This window comes from Microcaecilia unicolor, chromosome 10 (genome assembly GCF_901765095.1).
Source record: "Microcaecilia unicolor chromosome 10, aMicUni1.1, whole genome shotgun sequence".
NCBI classification, from domain to species: domain Eukaryota; kingdom Metazoa; phylum Chordata; class Amphibia; order Gymnophiona; family Siphonopidae; genus Microcaecilia; species Microcaecilia unicolor.
This window is the reverse complement of record NC_044040.1, coordinates 36,895,384-36,920,630: the sequence shown is the minus strand read 5'-3', so window position 1 is coordinate 36,920,630 and position 25,247 is coordinate 36,895,384. Positions and strand designations below refer to the sequence as shown.

General features: G+C 46.8%; 1 protein-coding gene across 1 annotated transcript in view; it reads left to right on the top strand.

Moving 5' to 3' along the window:
• LOC115479043 (conserved oligomeric Golgi complex subunit 5-like) overlaps positions 1-25,247 on the top strand; it is a 93,400-nt gene that overhangs the window by 16,664 nt on the left and 51,489 nt on the right. Inside the window, exon 3 of the mRNA XM_030216757.1 lies at positions 2,672-2,729. Coding sequence (XP_030072617.1) covers positions 2,672-2,729 — 58 coding nt within the window. The remainder of the gene's footprint in view (positions 1-2,671; positions 2,730-25,247) is intronic.

Genomic DNA, 25,247 nt, shown 5'->3' with positions numbered 1-25,247 from the left:
GCAGTTTATACCGAAGAAGGCGGATACTCTGTATCATATCCACAAGGCTTCTGGATTTGAGGGCACAGAATTGCCACACCACTCTCTGGTGGTCAGATCTGCTCTTGTGGGCCAGAAGCTCCCGGACTCATACCTTGGTACTCCCAGGTAGAGAGTCTCGGACTCTAGCTCGTTTGGGAGAAAGCTTTATCAGACCTCAATGCTTATTGCTCGCATCCAGACCTACCAGCTCTACACGAGTATCTACTTGAAGTCCTTGGCTCACAGTGTGCTTAGTATCGTGGACTCTCCCTGGAGTACAGGATGTATCTGGCCAGGGTCACTTATGATACTTTTGACATTTTGCATCCAGACTCTTTGCCATGGGTGTGGGAATGCATAGACTCTCATGGCTATGTGTCTGACCTGGAACTAGCAGTTCAAGAGAGGTAGGCAGATGGCCCAAACTTTCTGAAGCAATGCATGCTATGCAGCGTCCGCACCGGGCTCTGTTGGATGACGTCACCCATATATGAGAATACTGGACCTGCTGTCTTCAGAGAACATCTGCTACAGGTGAGTAACTTTGCTTTATCACCCCCTTTTTACTGCACTTGATTCATGATTATCTGATGTAAACAGGAATGTACGGGTGGTCAGATAACCAAAAATATCAGCTAATCTAGACATGTTGAACCCCACCTCTACACTCAGCACATCCGTCCCACCTCTCACCCACCCGTAGGCGCCCCCCCCCCCCAGCCTACCTTTCAATCCCTGGTGTCTAGTGGTGAGGTTGGGGCTGGAACGATCCCCCAGTCACTCTTTCCTATTCTGGCTTCACTTTGAAAATAGGTGCTGTGACCTCTGGCAGCAGTCTTATGAATTCCAGTGAAAAAAAATCTTGATAAGGTGTATTATTTTTGTGGGCAACAAAGGGTCTGAGGGCTGGGGAATTTGGGTCAAAAAGAACTAGAGTGGAGAAAGCTAAGAAGCAATCTGTGGTGTCCACAACCAATCACAAAAAGAAGATCTCTATATAAAATAAGCAAACCTCGATATCTATAATAATTGGAGATAAAGTATCTCAGAGACCCACACAAGCACCTAGTGCAAATATCCGTGTTAAAGGGTGAAATTGTCTTTCATTGATCCAAAAAAACATCCAATAACTCAAACTCCGTGGACCTATTTGCTTCATTTCTTCGAAGGCTGTGAATAAACATGCTGATAAAGGAGAGCTGGTTGATGTAGTATATCTAGATTTTCAGAAAGCTTTTGACAAAGTACCTCATGAGAGACTCCTGAGAAAATTAAGGAGTTATGGTATAGGGGACAGTGTCCTTCTGTAGATTAGGAATTGGTTATTGGACAGAAGAGTAAGGTAAAATGACCTTTTTTTCTCAATGGAGAAGGGTGTATGAGTTCCGCAGGGATCTGTACTGGAACTGGTGCTATTTAACATGCTTATAAATTATCTGGAAATTGGAATGATGAGTGAGGTGATTAAATTTGCAGATGACACGAAACTATTCAAAGTAGTCAAAACTCAAGCGGATTATGAAAAATTGCTGGAAGATCTTACGAAACTGGAAGTCTGGGCATCCAAATGGTAGTTGAAATTTAATGTGGACAAATGCAAAGTGATGCACATTGGGAAGAATAATCCGAATCATAGTTAACTAATGCTAGGGTCCACTTTAAGAAAGACCTAGGTGTTAATTGTAGACAATACATGGAAATCTTCTACCTAGTGTGCAGCGGCGGTGGCCAAAAAAGCAAACGGGATGCAAAATAAAACCGAAAATAATATGCCTTTGTATCGTTCCATGGTGCTACCTCACCTTGAGTATTGCATTCAATTCTGGTCACCATATCTCAAAAAAGATAAAGCGGAATTAGAAAAGGATCAAAGAAGAGCATCAAAATGATAGAGGGGGTGGAACTGCTCCCATGTGAGGAAAGGCTAAAGAGTTTAGGGCTTTTCAGCTTGAAAAAGAGATGGCTGAGGGGGGATATGATCGAGGTCTATAAAATCCTGAGTGGTATAGAACGGGTAGAAGTGAATCGATTTTCCACTCTTTCAAAAAGTTCAAAGACCAGGGGACACTCAATGAAAATTTCATGGACATACTTTTAAAACAAATAGGAGGAAATGTTTTTTCACTCAAAGAACAGTTAAGTTCTGGAACTCATTGCTGGAGGATGTGGTAACAGCGGTTAGTGTATCTGTGTTTAAAAAAAAAGGTTTGGACAAGTTCCTGGAGGAAAAGTCCATAATCTGTTATTGAGATGGACATGGGGGAAGCCACTGCTTGCCATGGGATTGGTAGCATGTAATGTTGCTACTAATTGGGTTTATGTCAGTTTCTTGTGACCTGGATTGATGGAAGCAGGATACTGGGCTAGATGGACCATTGGTCTGACCCAGTATGGATATTCTTATGTTCTTATGACTAGGGTGATGGGAAAGCTGGGACAATAGCATATTGAATGACTTCCCTGCTGCACTAGCTCATATTGGAAAGATTCAACAAACAACCCTTATCAGGTGAGGCATAATTGTACTTTCTCGACACCCAAGTCTCTTTATAAAATTACCCCATTCATCTGGTATCAGGGCTTCAGCAAGTAAATAACATTTTTGTAATAGAGATTGTAGAACATGACCATTCATTTTATCACTTTTTAGGTTGTTGCAAGACATGAAGATTTGCTGGCACAGGCAACCGGGATTGAGTCTTTGGAAGGTAAATTATGGGTATGATTAATATCCAGCAGAGAACCTCGGGAGTCCAAGAAACTAGTCACATGGGGGGCTAATTTCATAATTGGATGCCTATGTAAAATATCCAAAATTTCTGTTTTATGCTCATTTTATAAACGCAAAATACCAAAATGTAAGTACTCACCTTATTCTATATTTGAGCATAAACGTTTTATACACTAACCTTTCTTTTGTGAAAACATAATTAAAGTAAAAAAAAAAAATTCAAATAAAGAATATGAGAGGACTGTCACATATATGCATGGGTAATAGTTGTAAATGTGACAAAGACAACATAGGTACCTGTGTGCCTGTATTAAATACCCAGGGCATCTTTTACTAAAGTGCGCTCACGTTTTTAGCGCGTGCTAAATTTGTGGACACGCTAAATGTTAGAGACACCCATAGGAATGCATTGACGTCTCTAACATTTAGTGAGCTCACAATTTTAGCGCGCACCAAAAACGTGAGTTCGCTTTAGTAAAAGACCCTCCCAGTGGACCTGAATGTAACTCACCTTGAGCTACTACTGAAAAAGATGTGAGCAAAATCCAAATAAATAAATAAAATTGATTTGTTCAGTGACTCCCAGTAGCACCTGCTCAGAAGAAGGCACAGTTGTGCATGTACACATGAATTTTATAACATTTACTTGGTACAGTAGCTCTGAACTATGTGCGGATTGCATAACCAAATTGCAAGTGTAAGAATATATATCATTTAAACGTTGAACAGTGTAGCATCGATGTGCCTGGTTCACTGCAGAAGAACTAACATGAAGAAGCCACAGGTTTTCAAAAAAGATTTTTTGTGCTATTTGATTGACAGCACTTCCTGCCATGGTACCGAAAGTGGATCTTATAAAAAAAAAAATGCAATACTTCATCTTCAGGAGCTGAGAATATAAGATTGTCTCATATGAATAATGAGAAGAGTGATTAATAGTGATTAAACAATAATGCCTTTATGTCCTGTTATGATGCTAAAAATAGATGTATTTATGTTTATATTTGGTCATTTTTACTATTCTGTAAACTAAATTGTAAGTCTTACGTTAAATTGTACCTGCTGTACACCGCCTTGGATGAATTTCTTCATAAAGGCGGTTAATAAACCCCAGTAAATAAATATAAAATAATAGTAGTTATAATCTTGTGTTCCTACCTATATGCCTATGCAGTTTTATGAGAAATATTTTTTTGTGTGAAATATGTTTAACCGTACTATGGAATCCTTTTACTAAGCTGTGCTACAAAGTGGCCTGTGCTACCCCCAGCACAAGTCTTTCCCATGCACTGAGGTCGCTTTAGCAAGGCAGTAAAATGGCCCCATTTTCCACGATTCCCGTTAATGGCCATGCATTAATTTCCCCATTAGCGTGTTAGCACTTACCGACACCTATTTTCTAGGTGGTAAGGGCTCACACGCTAATCCTGTGCTAATCAATTAGCGTGCAGACCACACCTACTTTCCCCCTCCAGACACACACCCAGTGCTATAAAATAAATTCTATTTTTTAGTATATGGGTAGTGCGTGCTGGTCCCAAAACTACCACGGGGTGCCTGAATGTGCCTCACAGTAGTGCTTTATACCAGCAGTAAGCACGCGTTAGTGCTTACTGCAGCTTAGTAAAAGGGCTTCTCTGTCTATTGATTGGACTATTTACTTGTTTTCTCAGATATCATCTTTGATTTGTCTCGTGTTTTGTTATTACTGTTTTTACTTTTCTGTTTTTAGTTGTAAACCACCTAGATGGGTTTTAGTGTGATTGGCAGTCTAGCATATGCCTGTTAATAACAATTATAGTAATAAAAATAGTAATCATATTTTTGTTCAAGTGCAGTTGTGCCATTTCTGTAGAAAGAAAATAGCATAGAGGGGTGCACATATATAAACCAGTGAGTAGGTACCTTGTCCCTGCATGAGCGCTGTCTGACTACATTAAAAAAAATATTGATATAAGTTTATTAGTATATGTTTAATACAGACTAAACAAGCAGGTTAACAAGAACCAAGGCTGTATTTTCATAATCAAATTATAGTGATGTGAAAAAGGCCCCCTCCCCCCCCCCCGTCCTTGATTTTCCCTTATTGTTAGGCCTGGTGAACTGGGTTCAATTTCCACTGCTGCCTAACAGTTGGGTTGAGATCCTGGAGAACTGGGTTTGATTCCCACTGCAGTTCCTTATGACCTGGGGCAAATCACTTAGGGGGTCTTTTACTAAGGTGCACATACGTTTTTAGCGCATGCTAAAATTGGGCGCTCACTAAACATTAGAGACGCCCATAGGAATGCATTGGCATCTCTAACGTTTAGCGCGTGCTAAAAACGTGAGCGTGCCTTAATAAAAAAACACCTTCCATTGCCCTAGGTACAAATAACCTTAGATTGTGAGCCCATTAGGGACAGAAAAGAATATATGTAAGCTGCTTTGTCTGTATCTACAGAAAGGTGGTATATCAAGTGTGGAATAAACATATATGTCACTTCTGATCTTTAAACAAAATGTAATACTGTATTAGATGTAGTTATTAATAACTGAAGTTAGCAGTTAAAAAAACATGTCTTAACAGTAGCTTATGTTGATAACTTCCCCCCTTAGGTGCCTTTCTACATACACGTCCAAGCTTTTCTATTATTTGAAGAATTTGGTTTGTCCTCTGCTGCCACTTTCTCATTTTTTCTAAATAAACATAGTGTTCCACTGTGTATTCAGTTCCAGCTGTGTAGTGCTTTTTCAGTAGTTAATGATGAGTTAAGTGCAATCATTAACATAAAATCAAAAAAAGTTCTTTTCTGCAAGCTTTCTCTCAAGTGCAGTAATTTCCAAATTACGACCCTATACAATAGAATTTCATTTATATCCAACACTTGACAAATTCTAGATGATGCTGCTGTCTACTAAACCTGTAGTGTTGTACAATATATATTGTGTGCAACATCATTCCTGTCTCCTTAGCATAGAGCCAACAACGATTATCCCCTTGACTGGAGAACCTTGACATTTTTAGCAGGCTTCAATATGCTCTCTAAGAACAGCATTGACTGATTTATGGAGGCCAAATTGGTCCTTGTCCAAATAGCTTCTTTTGCTCGGATGACGAGGTTCCTAATCCTTACTCCCATACTTCCCAAATCTCTCTGTTAGCCCCACTAATGTCTCTTTATAATATTTTATAGAATCAGGACCTTGATTATTTTATAGAATCAGGACCTTGATTAAGGGAAAGAGACCATCCTCTTAGAGATAGATTCTAAAATTCAATCACATTGTATTTGCTAGAATCCTGTAGTTGCAACCAAGAGAACTGTGTAGTGAGGCAGTCCAAAGTTGTACTGGAGCTAGGCAAAAGTTTTAAAATATTTATCATAGCTAGAAATAAGGAGTTATAATCTAAAGACCAAATCTGCTTTGTTTGCCAGGTTCTATGGGATATTTCTTTGAAACTGATCTTAAAGTATTGTTCCAAGTATTTTTCTTGAAAACATATCTTCAGATGCAAAACCCTTTTCTAGAGAGCGAAAAGCCTGTAGGTGAAAATAGTAAATAAGCAACTAATCTCTGACATAGTGTCATTCCAGGAAATAATTTCTTCTTCTAGTAGCAACCATATTAGTTTTTCAGAGGTTTCATCCTCTGGAAGCCAGATATTCCCTTGTCTCAACAGAAAGGCAGTGGGATAATTCTTGAAGCTGGGGAAATTGACCCCTCCCTCCTCCTGCTTTCTCATTTATAACTTTTTCATAGCAATTCAGGGGGTTTTATTAAGCTGCAAAAAAAAAAAAAAGCGAGAGAGGCTACATTCTAGTTCTTTGTAAATGGCATTGGGAATAAGAAGAGGGAGCGTACTCAGTATTGTTAAGCTTGGGAGTGACATTTTTATAGCATCAAGCCTACCCCTTCAGGATAAATGCAACTGGAACTACCATTCTATCACTTATTTTATAACATTTTTTTAAAAGTTCCAGATTTTTATGTAGTATCACTTCAAAGTAAGGGGCTATCCACATACCCTGTAGCTTTATACTTAAGGTGTACTGCTTCTGTTTTATTTCAGTTTATGTGATAACCAGGCATAGTTGTAAATTTCTTCGGACTTCTGTGACAGAAAGGGAATCAAGTGTATTTGGAGGCATAACAGTATATCATTCCATAGCGTCCCACAGATCAATCCAGATTTATGGGTTGTGCCCCTCTACCAGCAGGTGGAGATAGAGAGAACCTCAGAGGTTTGCTATATGTGGACCTGTGCAGCCAAGTAAACCTCAGTATTCTCTTTATCTAGCAGGTGGAGGGAGATCTCTGTGCAGCTCTGGTTTGATCTGGCTTCTGGTGTCCTTTGGGCTTAGTTTAGCACAGTCGGGTTGAGTGGCTGTTTGTAGCTTCTGGTGTACAGCTGGTGGTGCTAGGTCCCTCCCGGTCTCCCCCTACCTTTCCTCCGTCGCCCGGGGCTGTGGGCCTGATGGATGTTGCCTTTCTCTTCTGAGTAAAAAAAAAAAAAAAAGATAAGAGACTTTGTTTTTGTTTAATCATATGGAGGAGCTAGATAGGCTGCCGAGTCTGTTTGAGGGGCTGGCGTTTGTGGAGCATATCAGTGCCTTCTGAGGCGGCTAAGCGCTGCTCCCAGTGTGAGGGCCAGAGAGCAGCGTCGGGGGAGTGTGAGTCGTGCCGCCGTTAGCCCACATTGGGTGTTCAGCGCGATGGGGGTTTCCCTCAGGCGTCTGGTTAGTCAGAAGCGCAGGGGATAGTTTTGGCAGTTTCCTCAGGGCTTTTAGTGCAGCGCGTGTAGGCGGGCACCATTTTTTCCTCTCAGGTGCGACCAGCTCCGCATGTGGCAGTTGACAGGAGGCACAGCGCGCTTCTGTGGCAAAGGCGCCGATGGAGGAAAGCAATTTAGAGGGAGCAGGGGAGTTCCTTTCAGTTCCCTTTTCCCCTGATTTTATTTTATTAATGCACAATGCCTTTCTTCTGAAGAAGTCAGGAGCTTCTCTTCAGGCAGCCCTGTCTCTTCCTCAGCAAACTTCGGTTGCTGCGGCCTCTCAGTCTTTCCTGGCAAAACATTTTGGATCCCGAGGAGCTATCTGATACAGATGGCCCGGTTTTGTCTCCGGGCTGTCCCTCAGAATCATTGGATTTGGCAGATGAGGCCACCCTGCCTTCTGAGGAGGGGAATGACCCGATGGCTGCCCGCCTTTTTCGCAGGGAAGAGCTTCTGTCCCTGATTATTAGGGCTTTTGAGGTTTTGGCCATTTCACCTGAATCGTCAGGGGGAACAGGTCCGGTGCCCCAGCACCAAATGCCCACCTCATTCCTTTCATGTGCATGAGGCCACGAAAATCCTTATTTTGGCGCAATGGGGTACGCCGGACAGTGGGCTTAAGGATGCTAGAGCTATGTCGCGTCTTTACGCGCTGCCTGCTGCTGACTTAGACTTGCTGAAGGTTCCTAGGGTGGATTCATTAATCACAGCAGTCACTAAGAAAAGCACTCTCTCTGTGGAGGGTGGCACGGTGTTCTAGGACCCTCAGGATCGTAAGTTGGAGACTTGCTTGAAGCTGTCCTTAGAAGTAGCAGCTTTTTCCCTGCAAGCTTCAGTTTGTGGCTCCTATGCGGCACGGGCATGCTTATCGTGGGTACAGAAAGCCTCCTCTCTGGAGGACCTCGTGGCTGTTTTGCCGGCCTTAGAGTCCGATTTAGCCTTCCTTGCATATCTTCTTTATGATCTTTTGGGGGCTTTGGCGAAAGAGGTTTCCCTAGCAGTCACCGCGCATCGCTTGCTGTGGTTGCGACATTGGGCTGCGGTTGCGACATTGGGCTGTAGACGTGGCCTTTAAGTCATGGTTAGCAAGGTTTCCTTTTAGGGGAAAGCTTTTGTTTGGGACAGACCTAGAACAGATTGTGAAGGACCTTGGTGACTCTAAGGGCCAGCGCCTCCCGGAGGACAGGTCCAAATTTTTGCGACCGGCGGGACCTAGACCTATGTTTAGGGATACACGTCGTTACCGTCCAGGTCGCGGGGCCTCTTTTGAGAGAGCAAGGTCTTCTCGGAGACCTCAGCCTTTTCGAAGTGACAGGCAGGCCTTCCTTTCCGGTAACAGAAACCAGCCCGCAGCCAGGTCCGCCCAATGATGGGGCCCTGGTCCATCTCCAGCCGGTTACTGGGGGAAGGCTGTCTCTATTCCTGGTGGAGTGGACCAGGGTAACATCCGACGGATGGGTCTTGGAGGCTATCAGAGACAGCTACAAGTTGGAATTGGCTCGTCTGATAGTAGACTCGTTTCTGGAACCTCCTTGCAAATCTCCTGCTAAGGTGCGGGCAGTTCGTCACACCCTCAACTTACAACAACTGGGAGCCATCCAGCCTGTACCCCCGGCAGAAAGAGGGTGCGGTCGATACTTCATTTATTTTGTGGTGCAAAAAAAGGGCGGTTCTTGGCAACTCATCCTAGATCTCAAGTGCGTCAACAGGTCCTTACGAGTTCGGCATTTCCGCATGGAAATCCTCTGCTCAGTGATCGCAGTGGTACAGCCAGGGGAGTTTTTGATGTCTCTCGATCTCAGAGGCCTATTTACACATTCCAATTTGGTCTCCCCACTGGCGTTTTCTTCGCTTTGTAGTGCTCGGTCGTCGTTTTCAATTCAAAGTGATTGCCCTTTGGCCTAGCCACAGCACCTCGGACTTTTTCCAAGGTCCTTGTCGTAGTGGCAGCCTGTCTCAGAAAGGAAGGGATTCAAATCCATCCTTATCTAGACGACTGGCTTGTGCGGGCGTCTTGTTTCGAGGAGAGTCGATGGACAACCGACAGAGTGGTTGGGTTGCTTCAATCGCTTGGTTGGGTGATCAACTTCCCAAAGTGCAGCCTTACGCCTTCCCAGACGCTGGAATACTTGGGAGTGTGCTTCGATACCCAAACAGGGATAGTTTCTCTTCCTTCAGCTCGAGCACAGCGGTTGCAGGGTCAGTTGCGAGTTCTGTTCATACTCCGAACCCGTGGGCTTGGGACTATGTACAACCTCTGGGTTCCATGGCCTCCAACTTGGACATTGTAAAGTGGGCCAGAGCTCACATGCGCCCCCTGCAGTGGCACCTTCTGAGCCGTTGGTCTCCTCTCTCGGAGGATTACGAGGTCCAGGTGCCATGTTCGACCCGTCTGCACACAATCATGCACTGGTGGTTCATTCAAAAGAATCTGGTGTCGGGCATTCCTCTGCAAACCCCGGAATGGAAGATCGTGACTATGGATGCGTCGCTATCTGGTTGGGGGGCTCATTGCCTCCAACAGACGGCCCAGGGCATTTGGACCGCAACGGAGGCGTCTTGGTCTATCAACCGCTTGGAGTTGTGGGTGATTCATCTGGCCCTTCGGGAGCTTCTGTCTCTTCTCCGTGGTTGCCCAGTTCGAGTTCTCTCGGACAATGCGACGGCAGTCGCCTACGTTGAGCCGTCGGGGGCACGAGGCGGCCATGATCTGCAGTGGGGCAGAGACTCACCTCTCTCTCTTGACGGCGGCTCATATAGCGGGATCACAGAATATGCAAGCGGACTTTCTCAGTCGCCACCAGTTGGAGCCGGGGGAGTGGATACTTTCCCCTCTGGCGTTTGATCAGATAGCTGGCCGTTGGGGGATGCTGGTGATGGACTTAATGGCCACCGCATTCAATGCGAAGGTTCCCCGTTTCTTCAGCAGGGGAAGAGAGCTGGGCTCGGAAGGCATTGATGCTCTTCTACAACCTTTGCCTAGGGGCCTGCTCTATGCCTTTCCCCCATGGCCTATGGTGGGCAGGTTACTGACTCGCATTGCCAGTCATCCCGGTCGAGTGATCCTGGTGGCCCCGGATTGGCCCAGATGGCCCTGGTACGCGGATATGGTCAGGCTCCTGTTCGATTGTCCTCTCCGGCTCCAGGCGCAGGACGGTCTCTTGCTGCAAGGACCAGTCATGATGGAGGATCCTTCCCCCTTTGGTCTTACGGCCTGACCCTTGAAAGGGCGAAGTTGAGAAGGAAAGGGTATCTGGATGCGGTTATCGCTACGATGCTTCAGGCTCGGAAAAGATCCACCTCGATAGCTTATGCTAGAGTGTGGCGTACTTTGATTCATGGAATGCGAGTTTGGGATTGTTAGCGGCTTCGGCATCAGTATTGGTTATCGTCGCGTTTCTTCAGGAGGGTGTACAGAAATCACTCTCGTTGAGTTCTCTTAAGGTGCAGGTGGCAGCTCTGGCATTCTTTAGAGGCCGGCTTCAGGGGGCGTTGATCGCTTCTCTCCCAGATGTGGTTCATTTTTTGAGGGGTGTAAATTGGTTGCGTCCTCCGCACGTGCCAGTTCTGCCATCCTGGAACCTTAATCTAGTTCTCAAAGTGCTTCAGCGTCCTCCTTTCGCACCCTTATCGGGGATTACGGTTAAGGATCTTACCTTGAAGGCGATTTTCCTAGTAGCCATTTCTTCGGCTCGAAGAATTTCAGAGTTGCAGGCTCTTTCTTGCAGAGACCCCTTCCTGCGTTTTACGGAGGTGAGGGTATGGATTTAGGACAGTCCTTCATTTTTGGCCAAGGTGGTTTCTCGTTTCCATTTGGGGCAGTCTCTGCATTTGCCGACTTTTCACCGGGAAGATTACCTTGAGCAATTCTGGACTCGCCTTGACGTGAGACGGGCTCTTCTCAGGTATTTGGAGGTGACGAATGACTTTCGTCTTTCTGACCATCTCTTCGTCCTTTTTTGGAGGCAGTAAGAAGGGTCATATGGCTTCCAAGGCCACCATAGCCCGTTGGGTGCGGGAGGCCACCACTTCGGCCTACGTGGCATTGGGCAAGCAAGCCCCTGCACAAATTTGTGCTCATTCTACGTGAGCTCAGGCTTCCTCCTATGCAGAGTCCCGTTTGGTTTCTCTGGAAGATATCTGCAGAGCTGCTACATGGGCTTCGGTCCATACGTTCACTCGTCATTATCGGGTAGATGTGGCAGCTCGGCAGGAATGCGGTGTTTTGCTCGTCGGTGATTTCTGCCGGGTTGGGGGTGTCCCACCCTACTTGAGGATTGGCTGGGTACATCCCACAAGTCTCTGGATTGATCTGTGGGACGCTATGGAAGGAAAAATTAATTCTTATCTGATAATTTTCTTTCCATTAGTCCCAACAGATCAATCCAGAGGCCCCCTCCCTGGATTTACTGTCTGCGGTTTTGTTTCGGTTGATTAGTTTTTTCAGGTTTCGTTGTTCTGAGTGTTCCTTCGTTTGATTAAATAATAAAAACAAATAAATTTGGAAGTGGTGGAAGTATGTTGGGCATTTGATCTGACAATGTCAGGAGAGTTTTCTATTGTTTCCATTGCACTGCTTTGGTATTGTTTATACTGAGGTTTACTTGGCTGCACAGGTCCACATATAGCAAACCTCGGAGGTACCACCTGCTGGTAGAGGGACACAACCCACAAGTCTCTGGATTGATCTCTTGGGACTAATGGAAAGAAAATTATCAGGTAAGAATTAATTTTTCCTTGGCATAAGCTGACATTTTTTTCTACATCTTTATATTGAATACCTTACCTTAATAGCTAAGATTAACTGTTCCATTGCCAGGTTAAATAAAAAGGGTAAAATGGGATAGCCCTGCTTAATGCCTTTTTGTAAAGTTATTCACTGAGATAGACTCCATTTGGTAAGATCCTGTGCAACTGAATGAGCATAAAGGATGTGCACCATCTTGATAAAGATTTCCCTAAAGTCAAACCATTCCAGAACTTTAAAGAGGTAGATCATGCTATATTATCAAATGCTTTTTCAGCATCCAATGAAATGACAACTTCTGGGGAATCCTGCTGTTGAGCAGTGATTACAAGATTTCACCAAAGCCTAGCATTGTCTGCAGACACCTTACCAGTCATAAATCCCGTTTGTTCTGCCTGAGAAAGGGAGGAAATTACCTTTCCTATTCAAGTGGATAAAAGTTTTAAATTTTACAGTCCATGTTAATAAAAAAAGATGGACTTATAATTTGAGGCCAATGTACAGTCCTTGTCTAGTTTACCAATCACCATAATTTTTGCTTCTGTCTGAGTTCCTTGAACTGCTGCATAGGCTAAAAAAAACTTTCATAGATTTATTATAGCTTAGGGATTAACATTTCAGCAAATGTGTTGTAAAATTCTACTGAAAGACCATCTGGACAAGTGCCTTATATGGAAGAGCTTTGATAACTGCCCTTACTTCATCTATTGTTATTTCCTGATCAGAAACTTTTATTTGGGTAGGGGACAGTGTTATGATGAATGCTATAGAAAAACTCCTAGTACCCTTTGATTGGAGATGTTCATAATATTGATGAAATTGCTGCATAACCTCTTCCTAACTGGTTATCATTTTGCCATGCTATAATTGCTGGAATTCACTATTTTTCCTTTTCGTTTCAAGTGCTGAATTAATAGTCCCTATTGATTATCTTCTTCACAATATCTTCCCTCTTCCTTAGCGGCAGCAGCAGATGAATCCAGAGAATTGTGGGTTGTGTCCATCCATCAGCAGGTGGAGATGGAATGCTATGTGGGACTCCTTACTCCTAGTCCAGTCAGTATTCTCTATCTCCAGCAGGTGGATGGACGTCTGCTTTCATGCTCCTGGCTTCGTGGCTGCTAGCTCCTGTTCTCTGAGGACAAGCAGGCTTCTATATTCTTACAAGTAGGTGTAGCTGAACCACGTTGCCCGATCTGGCTTTTGCCATAGTAAAAAAGAGAGAACTTTCTGAAGCGTGAGCTGTGCTCCACCGCACATGTGCGAGTGCCTTCCCGCCCATCGTACGGATGCAGTCTCCTCAGTTCTCTTTTTTTTCCATGTGAGAAGGTGCATTTTTTTGTACTCTCCTCACTGGCCCGGTCTTTTTGAGAGCTGTTAGTGCCTTTCAGTATTCTTTTTGCTTCTCTTGTGGCTGTTTTTCTTGTGCCTTACAAACCCATTCTTTATTTTGCCGGGTTTTAGTTTTCTTTACGTTATTCTTTAATTTCCATCATCTTCGGGCTGTTTTTAGGCCCTGACTTCGGACGGGCCTTTCCCTTTCTTTTTCTCTGTGCCTTTTTTGTCAGGCACCATCGACGAACGTTTTCCGTCTATGTCCATGACGATTCCCAGTATTGTGTACCTGGTGCAACTGGACTGTCTCAGGAAAGGACACCCATTCTTGGTGTCTGCAGTGTCTTGGCCCCGACCATGGCACTGTAGGTTTTTCAAGAGGCTCATCAAGAGATGATTTTTGTAAGCCAAGTCCAGGCACAACCTCCTGGGGATCCTGCCCCAAAGAGACGATGTTGCACTTCCCTTTCTGACGGGGAGTCCCTGGCCCCTTTATCTCCTCCGTTGTCAGAGGGAGGTGTTTCGGGAGCTGCTATTTCCACACAGATGCAGTAGGAATTGGAAGAGGGGGAGCTCCGGCTGGAAGATACAGAAGACCCCTCGGCAGTTAGAGTTTTTCTTAAGGAAGAACTTGCTTCCTTTATTACTAAGGCTCTTCAGGCTGTTGATATTGCCTCTTTGGATCTCTCTACTCTGGCTTCCTCTAATCCTAAGATGGCCAGCACTCGCAGACCACCTAGGTCTTTTCAGTTCATGAGGCCATGCAGAAAATTATTTCTGCTCAGTGGGAAACACCTGTCGCTCCCCTTCGGGTGGCCAAAGCTATTGCTAGACTGTAGCCCCTGCGGAACTGGAGAAGCTCCGTATGACTTCAGTGGATGCGCTGGTGACGGCAGTCACCAAGAAAACCACTCTCCCTGTGGAAAGGGGGTTGGCATTAAAAGATGTGCAAGATTGGAAGCTGGAAGCATTGCTTAAGCTCTCCTTTAAGGTGTCAACTCTTTCTTTGCAGGCAGCTATTTGTAGCTTGTATGCTGTTCTGGCCTGTCTTAGCTGGGTGCAGCAATTTGCAGATACCTTTCAGGGCTCCTAAGTTCCACTGCTCTCTCAGTTGCTGGACATGGAGAAGGGGCTGGCGTATCTGACAGATTCCTTGTATGATTTGCTTTGGCGAAATAGATGTTGCTGGCAGTCGCTGCGAGGCGTTTATTATGGCTCCGCTACTGAGTTTCGAACTCAGCATCCAAACAGTGACTAATGAAGTTGCCTTTCAAGGGCAAGCTGTTGTTTGAGGAGGATCTTGAGAAGTTGGTTAAGGACCTGGGCAGTTCCAAGACTCAGCGCTTGCCTGATAACAAAGCTAAATCTTCAGTTCGGTCGTGGTCGACTAGTTCCCAATTCCGGTACACGCACCAGTATCGACCAGGGCAGCCATCTCTGTCTCAGCAGTTTTGCTTTTCCAATAGACAGTCCTTTCGGACTAATAAGCGGGTTTTGACCTTGGATGTCATACAGTGGGCAAGGGATCCTCCATTTATTTTTTTTTCATAATCAGAGGACCTTGTTTAAAAAATTGCAAGGACCTCTTTTACTAAACTGCGCTAGTGATTCCCGCGCAGCAAATAAGAGGAAGCCCATAGGAATTGAATGGGCTTCCTCATTTGCTGCTCAGGAATTGCTAGTGCGGCTTCGTAAAAGAGGCCCTAAGATACTTGTGTTCTCTGAGGTTACTAAGGTAATGCAAAAGGGAAAAAAAAAAGGAAGAGAGAATTTTTGTTACTTAGGTCAAGGATTCTGTATCTTGGTAGACTATTCTGGTTAAACTTTCCATGCAAGTGTGTAGTTAGTTTCAGTTCAGTGAGCATATATTTTATAAGTCCTTCTACGTAAGTACATTTTTGAATTCTAGGCCTGTGTCTGGCACGCCTCCTAACTCTCAGTTACTATGGTAACGTCTACTCCTTATATCGCTTTATATGTATTCTGCCTGTATGGTCCCTAGGCACCCATTATAGCCTTCATGTGTATTGTTATATAACATTTCTTGGAATTGTGTCCTTACTTTTCCTCTCCAAATTGTTGGATGTGATGCTAGAAAATTGATGTTTATCATTAGTTCCTCATGGATTTTTTTTCCATATAACTGCCATATAGTGCATTCTTCATGTAGGTTACCCATGGCTTCTTTCAGATCCTTTTGCTGATAGTAATCCTCTTTAGAAATCAGGACTATAGATACATTAGGATAAGAATTTAAAATAAAAGAATAATTAAATAAGAATTTAAAATAAAAGTTCCACCTCATCAGCACTGAGTAAAACAATATAGTTGATATTTTTGCATCTATAGTTTTATATATGTATCATGGCATCGAGTTTTCTATTACCATGGCAACTATATCATAGCCTGTCACTTCACACTTATTTGTGCCTTTGACTTCTTCTTTTCTGCTGTTCCCCCAGCTGTCCATTAGCCATCTCCTCTAGTAACTTGTCTGTAATCAATTACTTGGCTCTTTTTCCTGTGCAGGTTGTAAGTACGTGCACTTGGAATAAGCTACAGAAGCATATAGTAGCTAACTCTTTGCTGTTCAGAAAGGGGAAAAGGAGCTGCTTTTTCCTAGTATAATTACATGGAGGTTGAAAGATGCTTGAGACTTTAGAGGAGCTTGGATGGCAGAAATGGAAGGGGGGAATTCTGGATGGGGGGAATATAGATAATAGAGGATATGGTATGGAGAAGAGAGAATACATTAAAGAGGGAAATGAGTGGTGTTAAAACTTAACATGGAGATGGGCAAAGCATGGTTATTGTTAAGGTGTGGATGGAGAGAAGGAAGAATTGAGAAGAGAGAGGCACATTTTTAAGTAAGAGGTTAGGATAATGAATTTTGTAAAAATTAGATGTTTATAATAAAGGTTGGGAAATATTTTAATATTTTGGAAATCTGTGTCATAGAATTTAACCCTTTTCACAGAATATACCCACGAGTGACTTCAGAAAACCAGGGATCCGATATAGGCCTTACTTGATATAAACGATGTCTTAAAAAATTTGCTAAGTGAAGCAGTTGCTGTTATAGTGATGATCTGAGTGAAGAAACATGTAAAGTTGTTTAAATACAAGTTTTTAAAAATGACTGTGACTGAACATGTTTGCTTACCATAGAGAACTAAAATATTGGAAATTGCTTTTATTATAGTCAATATTTTATGTTTTTAATGTTCCACAGTAGTGGGGAGTCTGGCTTCTAGTGGTGGTGTCATGAAATTCCTGCAGTGACATCACATTGATGTGACGCCTGGTCTTCCTTTTAATTTCACATTTAAAAAGAAAGACTCAAAAGACTCTGGCATTAGGCTGCCTTTGAAGTATGTTTGTGAACTAGTAGAAGGTTTAAGTGGTAGGCATACTGGACAGCTGGAATATCTCCATTGTAAATCATAGGATCCAGAACAGTGGCAGAATTAAAGTGTGCAGGGGCAAATACAAAAGAATCTTAGAAGCAGGAAGGAGAACAACAATGGTCAAGTAAGACCTCCTGGCACAGTTGACAGGTTCAAATGGGCAGACTGAGTGAATCAAGTAGTCCTCGCTTAATACTTGGTCTTCAATCCACACATTTACATCACACTATTGCCTTGAGCAGGATATCCGACGTGACAATCGGTTTGGGCAGTCAATGTTGCAGAATCTGTTTGGGGTCTAGAGTCCAACTCCACCCTCCTAGGCCCGTTTTATCCAGTTCCAGGCTGCACTCTCACTCTGTTTATAGTTTCAGGTTATTCTGTGTTATTTCCTCGCCGTTTAGGGGCCCAATTAACCAATGTTTGTTGTTTTGGGTGAGCCTGGATGCTAGGGATTCCCCACTTGTGAGAATATTGGAGTCGTCTTGTCCTTGGAGAAAGTGAAGATACTTACCTGTAGCAGGCTTCATATTCTCACAATCCTGCCCACCTCCCCTTGGAGTTGTCGCCTGGGTTATTCTATTTTATTTTTTGCTTTAGTATTAAACTGAGGAGACCGCATTCATGCGACAGGCGAGAAGACGCTGACGAGGTGGGTCATAAAGCTCTACTTATTATGGGAAAAATGCCGGACTGGGCAACGCGGATTGGTGACCCACTTGTGAGAATATGAAGCCTGCTGTCCTCGGAGTTCTCCGAGGACAAGCAGGCTGCTTGTTCTCACGACTGGGTTGACGTCCACGGCAGCCCCCACCAACCAGAACAAAAACTTCGCGGGCGGTCCCGCACGCAGGGCACACCCACCGCGTATGCACGGCCGTGTTCCCGCTCAGTTTTTTTCGATTCCGCGCTGAGGAGAGACGTGTTACCGTCTCTCCCTTGGTCAGCCCCGGAAACCGGATTGCGGCCTAGCCGCGAATTTTCTCTTTTGTGCGCCTTCGCGCTTCTTTTCTTTTCTTTTCTTTATTTCCAAAAAAAAAAAAAAAAGTTTTGTGTCCCCTCGTCGTCTTAGCGCGGGGGCGCTTCGTTGCGGCCTTGTGGCCGCTCGGTCGTTTCTTTTTCGGGTGTGCTTTTCACCGCCACCATCGACGACTTTGACTTTGCCGACGCGATTTTTCCGTCGATGTCCTCAAAGGTCCCGAGTGGATTCAAGAAGTGTGGTTGGTGCGGCCGGCACATCTCGCAAACCGATACTCACGCTTGGTACCTCCAGTGCCTTGGCCCGGAGCATAATACCAAGACATGCACCTTGTGTCTCGGATTGCGAAAGCGGACACAGGTGGCGAGGCAAGTTCGTCGGGACCAACTTTTTGGAACTTGCGCTGGCCCTTCGACGTCAACGGCATCGGTGTCGACGGCCGGGTCTTCAGTACCGGTACCGATGTCGACGAAATCGACACCGACGATGGCATCGACCCCAGGAGCACAAGTACCGTTGGCCCACCGGACCTCCGGCGACGGCGGGGGTGAGCGGCAGTCGGCCCCGGCCACTCCCTCTACCCAGGGCCATCGGGACCGAACCCTGTCAGACCCGATCCCTCGGGGCCGGGGGGGGGGGGGGTTCTACCTCCTCTTCATCTCTGCCACCGAGCGTCAATGATGGGCACCGAAAGAAAGCTAAGAAACATCGGCATCGGTCGCCCACGGCTCACGGGACTGCTAGTTCCGGCGCCTCCAGAAATGGATCGACACCGAGGAAACGGCAGTGCCGAGAGGAGCGTTCCCCCTCGGTCAAAGAGGTGTCGCTGCGTCAGTCCATGGGTGCTTCGGTACCGTCTCCTGGACCCGAGCAGCTTCTGGCACCTGCACCCACTCCGGCCCCCCTGCCTTTCCCGACAGCGGGCCTTGACGAGTGCCTCCGAGCCATCCTTCCAGGGATTCTGGAAGGGCTGATGCGCCAGGCCTTGCCGGCTCCGGGGGTGCTTGCGCCCCTGGCGCCGTTGATGGTGGCGCTGGCGTGCTCCAGCCCGATGCCGAGGCCTCCGACATCGACGCTGCTTGCGGTACCGGTGTTGACTGCCTCGCAGGTGGAATCCCCGTCGACGTCGATGGAGGGAGTTTCATCCCCGCCGGCGCGGGAGTCCACTGCTCGATGCCACCATTGAGGACGTGGTTCCTTGCAGTCGAGACGGGCCCGGTTCAGGCCTGAGCTGCAAGAGCTCATGTCTGATACCGAGGAAGAGGCCTCGTGGGGGGAGGAGGAGGACCACAGATATTTCTCCTTAGAGGAGTCTGAGGGTCTTCCCTCCGACCCCACTCCTTCACCGGAGAGGAAGCTCTCGCCCCCTGAGAGCCTCTCCTTTGCCTCCTTTGTCGTGGATATGTCTATATGCATTCCCTTCCCCGTGGTCTCTGTGGATGAGCCGAGGGCTGAGATGCTCGAGGTCCTCGACTATCCATCACCACCTAGAGAGTCTTCCACGGTACCGTTGCACAATGTCCTCAAGGAGACACTGCTTCGGAACTGGCAGAAGCCATTATCTAACCCCACCATTCCCAAGAAAGCGGAGTCCCAATACAGAATCCACTCTGACCCAGAGTTAATGCGGCCCCAATTGCCTCATGACTCGGCGGTCGTGGACTCTGCTCTCAAGAGGGCACGGAGTTCGAGGGATACCGCCTTGGCGCCCCCGGGGCGGGAGTCTCGCACTCTGGACTCGTTTGGAAGGAAGGCCTACCAATCTTCCATGCTCGTGACCCGCATCCAGACGTACCAGCTCTACACGAGCATCCACATGCGGAACAATGTGAAGCAACTGGCGGACCTGGTCAATAAGCTCCCTCCGGAGCAGTCCAGGCCTTTTCAGGAGGTGGTCAGGCAGCTGAAGGCGTGTAGAAAGTTCCTGTCCAGGGGTATATATGACACCTGTGATGTGGCATCTCGAGCTGCGGCCCAAGGTATAGTGATGCGCAGACTCTCATGGCTGCGTGCCTCTGACCTGGACAACCGCACCCAGCAACGACTGGCAGATGTCCCTTGCCAGGGGGATAACATTTTCGGCGAGAAGGTCGAGCAGTTGGTGGACCAACTACACCAGCGGGAAACCGCCCTCGACAAGCTCTCCCACCGGGCGCCTTCAGCATCCACCTCTACAGGTGGACGTTTTTCCCGGGCCCGGCAGGCTGCTCCCTACGCCTACAGCAAGCGTAGGTACACCCAGCCGGCCCGAAGGCCTCGTCAGGCACAGGGACAGTCCCAGCGCGCTCGTTCCCGTCAACAGCGTGCGCCTAAGCAGCCCCCTGCGCCTCCACAGCAAAAGCTGGGGACGGGCTTTTGACTGGATCCATGGGAACATAGCCGCCATCAAGGTGTCCGTACCGGACGGCCTGCCGGTCGGGGGGAGGTTGAAAGCTTCACCAAAGGTGTCCTCTGATAACCTCCAACCAGTGGGTTCTCCAAATAGTGCGGTGCGGATACACCCTGAATTTGGCCTCCACTCCACCAAATTGCCCACCGGGAGCTCAGTCCTTCAGCTCCCATCACAAGCAGGTACTTGCAGAGGAACTCTCCGCCCTTCTCAGCGCCAATGCGGTCGAGCCCGTGCCATCCGGGCAAGAAGGGCTGGGATTCTATTCAGACAGTATCTCAGATTCCGCCTGGGGACACGGCACTTTCAGTATTGTGTGCTGCCCTTTGGGCTTGCCTCTGCCCCACGGGTGTTCACGAAGTGCCTCGTGGTGGTCGCGGCGTATCTACGCAAGCTGGGAGTGCACGTGTTCCCCTATCTCAACGATTGGCTGGTCAAGAACACTTCGGAGGCAGGGGCTCTCCGGTCCATGCAGTGCACTATTCACCTCCTGGAGCTGCTGGGGTTTGTGCTAAATTACCCAAAGTCCCATCTCCAGCCAGTCCAATCTCTGGAATTCATAGGAGCTCTGCTGAATTCACAGACGGCTCAGGCCTTTCTTCCCGAAGCGAGGGCCCACAACCTCCTGTCCCTCGCTTCCCAGACCACAGCGTCTCAGCAGGTCACAGCTCGGCAGATGTTGAGACTCCTAGGTCATATGGCCTCTACAGTTCATGTGACTCCCATGGCTCGTCTCCTCAATGGACCCTAGCTTCCCAGTGGTGCCAAGCCACCGGGAATCTAGAAGATGTCATCCGCCTGTCCCTCAGTTGTCGCAATTCGCTGCACTGGTGGACACTTCGGACCAATTTGACCCTGGGACGTCCATTCCAAATTCCGCAGCCCACGAAAGTGCTGACGACGGATGCATCTCGCCTGGGGTGAGGAGCTCATGCCGATGGGCTTCACACCCAGGGACTGTGGTCCCTCCAGGAACAGGGTCTTCAGATCAACCTCCTGGAGCTCCGAGCGGTCTGGAACGCACTGAAGGCCTTCAGAGATTGGCTGTCCTATCAAATTATCCAAATTCGGACAGACATTACATCAACAAGCAGGGGGGCACCGGATCTCGCCCCCTGTGTCAGGAAGCCGTCGGGATGTGGCGTTGGGCCTGCCAGTTCGGCATGCTTCTTCAAGCCACATACCTGGCAGGTGTAAATAACAGTCTGGCCGACAGACTGAGCAGAGTCATGCAACCGCACGAGTGGTCGCTCCATTCCAGAGTGGTACGCAAGATCTTCCGAGAGTGGGGCACTCCCTCGGTGGACCTTTTCGCCTCTCAGACCAACCACAAGCTGCCTCTGTTCTGTTCCAGACTACAGGCACACGGCAGACTGGCGTCGGATGCCTTTCTCCTCCATTGGGGGACCGGCCTCCTGTATGCTTATCCTCCCATACCTTTGGTGGGGAAGACTTTACTGAAGCTCAAGCAAGACCATGGCACCATGATTCTGATAGCGCCTTTTTGGCCTCGTCAGATCTGGTTTCCTCTACTTCTGGAGTTGTCCTCCGAAGAACCGTGGAGATTGGAGTGTTTTCCGACTCTCATTTCGCAGAACGACGGAGCGCTTCTGCACCCAAACCTTCAGTCTCTGGCTCTCACAGCCTGGATGTTGAGGGCGTAGACTTTGCTTCGTTGGGTCTGTCTGAGGGTGTCTCCCGCGTCTTGCTTGCCTCTAGAAAGGATTCCACTAAAAAGAGTTACTTTTTCAAGTGGAGGAGGTTTGTCGTTTGGTGTGAGAGCAAGGCCCTAGAACCTTGTTCTTGTCCTGCACAGAACCTGCTTGAATACCTTCTGCACTTACCAGAGTCTGGCCTCAAGACCAACTCAGTAAGGAATCACCTTAGTGCGATTAGTGCTTATCATCATCGTGTAGAGGGTAAAGCCATCTCTGGAGAGCCTTTAGTCGTTCGATTCATGAGAGGCTTGCTTTTGTCAAGGCCCCCTGTCAAGCCTCCTGCAGTGTCATGGGATCTCAACGTCGTCCTCACCCAGCTGATGAAACCTCCTTTTGAGCCACTGAATTCCTGCCATCTGAAGTACTTGACCTGGAAGGTCATTTTCTTGGTGGCAGTTACTTCAGCTCGTAGAGTCAGTGAGCTGCAAGCCCTGGTAGCTCATGCTCCTTATACCAAATTTCATCATAACAGAGTAGTGCTCCGTACTCACCCTAAGTTCCTGCCAAAGGTGGTGTCGGAGTTCCATCTTAACCAGTCAATTGTCTTGCCAACATTCTTTCCCAGACTGCATACCCGCCCTGCTGAACGTCAGTTGCACACATTGGACTGCAAGCGAGCGTTGGCCTATTTGGAGCGGACACAGCCCCACAGACAGTCCGCCCAATTGTTTGTTTCTTTTGACCCCAATAGGAAAGGGGTCGCTGTCGGGAAACGCACCATCTCCAATTGGCTAGCAGATTGCATTTCCTTCACTTACGCCCAGGCTGGGCTGGCTCTTGAGGGTCATGTCACGGCTCATAGTGTTAGAGCCATGGCAGCGTCAGTGGCCCACTTGAAGTCAGCCACTATTGAAGAGATTTGCAAAGCTGCGACGTGGTCATCTGCCCACACATTCACATCTCATTACTGCCTCCAGCAGGATACCCGACGCGACAGTCGGTTCGGGCAGTCGGTGCTGCAGAATCTGTTTGGGGTTTGAATCCAACTCCACCCTCCAGGACCCAAATTTATTCTGGTCAGGCTGCACTCTCAGTTAGTTGTTCTTCGTAGGTCAATTTCTGTTATGCCCTCGCTGTTGTGAGGTTAAATTGACCTGGGTTCTTATTTTTGAGTGAGCCTGAGAGCTAGGGATTCCCCAGTCATGAGAACAAGCAGCCTGCTTGTCCTCGAAGAAAGCAAATGATGACATACCTGTAGCAGGTGTTCTCCGAGGACAGCAGGCTGATTGTTCTCACCTACCCTCCCTCCTCCCCTTTGGAGTTGCGTTTTCCTCATTCTTTTGCTTGTCATTCAACTGGGCGGGAAGACGGCCGCGCAAGCGTGGTGGGCGTGCCCTGCGTGCGGGACCGCCCGCAAAGTTTTTGTTCCGGTTGGTGGGGGCTGCCGTGGACGTCAACCCAGTCGTGAGAATAATCAGCCTGCTGTCCTCGGAGAACACCTGCTACAGGTATGTATCATTCGCTAACACCTTGTACAGTCAGAGGTCGCCCCCCCTCAATACCAAAGAAGTCTCAACACTATCCAAACTCTCCAAGTCTCACTGCCACCTAGATCCATGCCCCAGTTATCTTATGAAAAACGCCCCAGCACGATTCGTTACAGAACTTACCACCCACTTAAACTTCCTACTCCAACAAGGCTCCTTCCCCGCTGAACACGGCAATATTCTACTCACACCCATACCGAAAAATCCCAAGAAACCAGCGAGAGACATCACCAACTACCGTCCAGTAGCCTCCATCCCTCTTTTAACCAAACTGATGGAAAACAGAGTGACCTCCCAACTTAACGAATTCATACAAAAGTTCTCCTTACTACATAAATCACAATCGGGCTTTCGAACTACACACAGCACAGAAACAGTATTACTTTCCCTGGTATCCAAGTTCAAACAAGAAATTTCAATCGGCAACAAAATACGTCTTCTGCAGTTCGATCTATCCAGCGCATTTGACATGGGAGACCATGATATTCTTACCAAAACTACTGGACAAACTTTGGATCGGAGGAAACATCATTAAGTGGATAAAAAGTTTTATCACCTCCAGATCTTACCAGGTCAAATCAACCTCGTCAATATCGCCTGCATGGCCATCAAAATGCGGAGTCCCCCAAGGCTCACCCCTATTCCCAATCCTCTTCAACCTCATGATGATCCCACTGGCCAAATCCCTTTCCAAATCTGGCCTAAATCCCTTCATCTACACTGACGACGTCACAATCTTCCTCCCATTCCAACACAACCTTACAGAAATCTCGGAGAAAATAACTAATGCCATGAACACTCTAGCATCCTGGGCCAACGCTTTCAAGATGAAACTGAACAAAGAAAAAACTCAATGCCTAATCCTTTCATCACAACACTCTGCTCCCAACCACCCTGAATGCCCCCGACGTTACAATCCCAATATCTGACAATCTAAAAATCCTAGGAGTAACATTAGACAAACACCTAACTTTAGAAACTCATGCAAAAGCCACGATGAAGAAGATGTTCAACATGATGTGGGTACTGAAAAGAGTGAAACCATTCCTCCCACAGAAAACTTTCCGCAACCTAGTCCAATCCACAGTAATTACCCATGCCGACTATTGCAATAGCATCTTCATTGGTTGTAAAGCCCAAATCATGAAAAAACTCTAAACCGCCCAAAACACAGCAGCCATACTCATTTTTGGAAATCACGATTCGAAAGCGCAACACCACTTCGAGAAAAACTTCACTGGCTCCCTATCAAGGAAAGAATCAACTTCAAAACCCACACAATGATCCACAAGATCCTCAATGGTGAATCCCCAAGCTACATGTCCAATTTGATTGATCTTCCAGCCAGGAACTGGTACAAATCTTCTCGAACAACTCAATCTTCATCTCCCCAACTGCAACAGCCTCAAATACAAAACCTATTATGCATCCAACTTCTCCGTTATAGGCAGCCAACTTTGGAACGCCTTACCTAGACATATCCGAAAAACCAATGAACACCTACCCTTCCGCAAGCTGCTGAAGACTTACCTCTTTAAACAAGCCTACCCAAATGACCCTACTTAATTCTAGTATCCAGTCCTTAACACCAAGACTGCCCACATCCCAATCCTTTCCCCACATCTTTCACTATTGTCCCACTCTATACAGCTGTGTTATCTCCTTGATACATTATAT